General features: G+C 48.9%; 1 protein-coding gene across 1 annotated transcript; it reads left to right on the top strand.

Moving 5' to 3' along the window:
- The first annotated feature begins 841 nt into the window (after positions 1-841).
- LOC104816124 lies at positions 842-1,883 on the top strand. Its single transcript, XM_010544798.2, has 2 exons — positions 842-1,302; positions 1,707-1,883. The coding sequence occupies exons 1-2, from the start codon at positions 934-936 to the stop codon at positions 1,794-1,796; spliced, it is 459 nt and encodes a 152-aa protein (XP_010543100.1). The 5' UTR covers positions 842-933; the 3' UTR covers positions 1,797-1,883.
- The last annotated feature ends 2,950 nt before the right edge of the window (positions 1,884-4,833 follow it).

Raw genomic sequence — 4,833 nt, forward strand, 5'->3', positions numbered from 1 at the left:
TCCAAAGTCATAGTCTACACCGATCACGCCGCCCTGCGATACTTACTCTCCAAGAAGGATGCTAAACCGCGCCTCATCCGTTGGATATTGCTTCTTCAAGAGTTTGACCTTCAGATCCGGGACAAGAAAGGAGCCGAGAACGGAGTAGCTGATCACTTGTCACGCCTTGAACTTCCCGAGCAACTTTCCATTGATGACAATCTTCGCGATGAGCACGTCTTCGCCATCTCTACTCTTCCAGAGGCCCCGTGGTATGCTGATTACGTCAATTACCTGGTAAGTACAATTCTTACACCAGATCTAAGTTACAATGCCAGGAAGAAATTTCTCCACGATGTCAGGAACTATTTCTGGGACGACCCTTTCCTCTTCAAGAGAGGAACCAACGGTCTATTCCGCCGATGCATTCTTGAAGGTGAGATTTTCTGTGTTATTTCCCATTGTCATTCTTCTGACTACGCAGGCCACTTTGCTACATCCAAAACTGCAGCAAAAATCCTTCAGGCCGGTTTCTATTGGCCTACTCCCTTCAAAGATGTCCACAGGTTTGTTTCTTCATGTGACGCTTACCAGCATACGGGTAATATATCCCGTCGTCATGAAATGCCCCAACAATATATTCTTGAGGTAGAACCATTTGATGTCTGGGGCATAGATTTTATGGGACCTTTCCCCTCTTCTTGCGGAAATTTGTACATTATGGTTGCAGTTGACTACGTGACCAAATGGGTGGAAGTCCTGACAAGTCCCACGAACGACAACAAGATCGTGGTGCGCATGTTCAAACGCACGATCTTCCCATGATTCGGTGTTCCCCGTGTCATCATCAGCGATGGGGGATCGCACTTCATCAATCACACGATCAAAGCACTCCTGCTCAAATACGGTGTCAAACACAAGATTACAACGCCTTATCACCCTCAGACCAGTGGAATGGTAGAAGTTTCAAACCGTGAGATCAAGTCCATACTCGAGAAGACGGTATCCAGATCCCGAAAAGATTGGGCCCTCAAGCTCGATGATGTCGTTTGGGCGTATCGCACGGCATTCAAAACCCCCATTGGGATGACACCGTTCCAACTCCTCTACGGCAAGTCGTGCCATCTTCCCGTGGAATTGGAGCACAAAGCTTATTGGGCCATCACGCAGTTGAACTACGATCTCAAATCTGCAGCCGAGAAACGAGTTCTCTCGCTCCATCATCTTGAGGAAATCTGCCTTGATGCGTATGAAAACGCAAAAATCTACAAAGAGCGGACGATGAAATGGCACGACAAGCACATCCTCCAGCGTAACTTCCAGGTAAACGATCTTGTCCTTTTGTTTAACTCACGATTGCAACTTTTTCCAGGAAAGTTGAAATCCCAGTGGTCTGGTCCGTTCAAGATCAAATCTGTATCACCAAGTGGTGCAATCGAACTATGGGATCATTCCGGAGGTTCATTCTTAACTAACGCTCAACGCCTGAAGCTCTACAATCCTGCTTTTCCATCGGACACGAGAGGCGCCATCGCTCTCTCCGATCCCGCAGAGTCGTGAATCCTTGCCGGGTCCAGCTAACGACCTAAAACAAGCGCTTGTCGGGAGGCAACCCGACCCCGTATCCTTACTATATATTAGTTTTATTTTTCTCTTTCTTTTCTTTTTATTCTCTCTACCCGCTCATCGCTATATCTTCTTTCGTGGTCCAATTTTTGCTATTTCAGGTCTCACGGGTCACCGGACTATTCATCTTTCAATTTTGGCCGAAATTCAGCACGGCCCGTGTTGCGTGTAACTCGACCGTGTCAATTTAAACACGGTCATGTTTCATTTGGCGGTTTCAAGAGACAATTTGCACGGCCCGTGTTGAACTAAACACGGTCGTGTTCACTTCACGGATTTTTGACAGAGATTTAACACGGCCCCTGTTCTACTTCAACACGGCCGTTTTTTACTCATTCGACACACCCGACACGGACCGTGTTCGATCTACACGGACCGTGTCGTCGTCCTTTTTTCGACTTTTTAATCTATTTTCGCAGGACTCGGCCGTGTCATCCCCTTCTCCCCTCCCCCTCGCCGCCGCCGCCGTGTTCTGCCGCTGTACAACCACCACCCGCGTCGCCTCTCCCCACCGTGCCCATCTTTCATTCCGCCGCAGCTCTCAACCCCCGCGACCGGATCCCTTTCGGTCCCCCTCCGCCTCGCCACTTCGCCTCGCAGACTCCTCGCCTCACCGCCGCCCCTCCGCCTCGCCGTTGCCTCCTCACTCCGGCGACGTCTTCGGTTGTACCCGGTAATCCTCCATCTCATCCTCCCTAACTCCGAGTATGGTGAACACAGGACAGATCGAAGGCCGCCCCAGAAAAGCCCTGAAGCGTCGGTACAGCCGCACGCTCCCGGACAACGAACCTTTGGCCCCTCGCCGAGGCGCCATCATGGAGCTTACCGACCTCACGCCGATCCGACCTGAACCGGGCGTTCTTCGGATCAATCACCGGGACAACAGCACCAAGACCGTCTACCTCAAACTCAAACAACAAGGCTTACAACCGACCAAGTTTTTCGGTGACGATCTGGATCGCATCGGAATCCATGACGAGTTTGTTCGTATCTTTGATATGCTCGGGTGGTTGAGTTCTCTGACGGTACATGAGAAGAGTTTCAAGACTTTGACTCTGGAGTTCCTCTCTACCATCCATTGCTACTTTCCGAGCGATGGCGGCACAGCGAATGCCTTCATGGATTTTCGGATGAGGAATAACGAGTATCGCCTCTCAATGCGTCAGTTCCCGATATCCTCGAGATCGAGCCAGGTACATCTTCGAAGCTCTCTCTTTTTCTACCTCAGCGTCAGGAAGCATTTTGGCAGGCTATCGCTGCTCGATCGTACGAGAGTCGAACCGCAACCATGATTGCTCGTCGCGTGGGCATTGATGTCGGACTCTATTCAGACGATGTGATCCCGGGCCACACTCTCCTGGATATTGCTGCGTTGGTCTAGAAATTTCATCTCTCCGAGCGGCCGGTACGCTGGCACTGGAACTATCTGGACCGTCAAGGTGACCGCCAGCGAGTACGTCTCCCTTGTCCCCATCTACCGCCGATCACTCAGGCCGGTCTCCTCTTCCGAGCCCCCTTTGACGATGTCCCCGCTGACGATGCTGCCATGCCAGATGCCGACCAACCCTCCGGACTCCTCAGTCCTACCCCCTTCCTTCAGAGGACTTCTCCTTCGACATGCCTCCCTCTCCACCACCGGATCCGAGCTCTCACTCATTTCCTGACTACTCTGCCCAGATTGACATGCTCAGCCAGAGGATGCAGAGTATAGAGACGACTATGCACGGGTTCGGCGCTCAGCTCCAGTCTTTTGGAGATATGATACGGACGGAGTTCGACGCTCAGAGGCAGTTCCGCGAGCAGCAGCATCAGATGGCGCAGTACGCCACGGAGTTTCATCGCCGCTATGACACGAGGTATGCAGCCGACAGCGACGCCCCTTGATCCCCCTTCCACCTGGATATCCGTACTCGCCATACTATTATCAGCCAGGACCACCACCACCACCTCCGAAGTAGTGAGCGTTTGGTAGTCCTTTTCTTTTCCCCCTTTCCCTTTTTTTCTTCTTCTTTTGCTTTTGCATTTTCAGTCTGTTTTATTTGGGATTATCAGTTGTACTTTTCAGACTTGACGATATATCACTCGTGCCTGTTCTATTTGCTGTGTTGCTTTGGTTTGTGCTATTGTTTTATGTGTTTACAAGGTCGCATCACATTCCACGCGTACGCTGAGAGCTGTGAGATTTCGTCTGAGCCTTTTCTTCGATCCTTGAGTACCATGAGGGAGCACGCCATTCATTCACGCTAAGTATTCTTTTACCCGTTCCCTTTTTTGTTTCTCTCGCTGGTTTTCCCTTTTCCAAGGGCGACTTGACACCGCGGACGGTGTCTTGTTCAAGTCTGGGGGAGGGTAGTCTGACAACCTGTTTTTCCCATTTTGACAGTCCTTGATGCATTTAAGCACATCATCTAGTAAATTTGCATAGAAAAACTACAAAAACTCTATTTCAGGTGATTAGTTAGAAGATTCATGAGCGATAGAGTAGAAATCTCTTGAGAGTATAGATGAACCTGGCTTAGTTATCTAAGCGCCCGAATGAATTGTCGGACTTATCCGAAAAGGTAGCTTGACCTGAGGAATGATCTATAGGTTATGAGATGAGTCGTTGCCTAGGATGAAAGAGGGAATGAAAGCTTTCTAACCCAAGCGTATATGTTTCCCTAAAAACCGTTCCCCATTTACAGGAATATTAGGCCCTATATAGTCTAGCGAGCCCTTTTTCTCGCTCTATCTCTATTTCTTTTGACTCGTCTAGACACACAGGCAAGTAGTCCGGGGGTGGCAGCAATCATCACGAGGCGAAAAGTAAGCCCTGTTTCCAAAACCCATACCCTGTTCTTACGTTCGTTTTCCTTGATCATATCATGCATTCGTCCAACGCGTATTTCGAAAAAAAAAATTAAAAAATCTTACGAAAAAGAAAAGAAAAAGAGAAAAAAAAAGAAAAAGCTCGAATAAGAATGACGGAAGGCGAATGCATTTGATATTGATCTTTGGAATCCCGATTTCCCATCACCATATTCAGACTTATTCCAAACCCAGGTGGACCAAATTATTCCTGTAGACAGCGATAAATAGGTTTGAGAAACATGTTTGGTAGATAACTTGAAATCCCCTTTGAAGTTTTGGGTAATGACTTTCGTCTTGTAGTTCTATGATCATTTTGTTGGGATCAGAGATTGAAGAATCGTCGTCGAGAGATCGCTGCGAGTCTTCTTTATCTGTTTC

This window comes from Tarenaya hassleriana, unplaced genomic scaffold (genome assembly GCF_000463585.1).
Source record: "Tarenaya hassleriana unplaced genomic scaffold, ASM46358v1 Cleome245, whole genome shotgun sequence".
Lineage (NCBI taxonomy): Eukaryota > Viridiplantae > Streptophyta > Magnoliopsida > Brassicales > Cleomaceae > Tarenaya > Tarenaya hassleriana.

Bases quoted from the DNA above. Each gene is read 5' to 3' on its own strand.
- LOC104816124 (XM_010544798.2), top strand. From the start codon at position 934: ATGGTAGAAGTTTCAAACCGTGAGATCAAGTCCATACTCGAGAAGACG. The intron at 1,303-1,706 runs GTAAACGATCTT...TTGCTATTTCAG, and splicing joins TCCTCCAGCGTAACTTCCAG to GTCTCACGGGTCACCGGACT.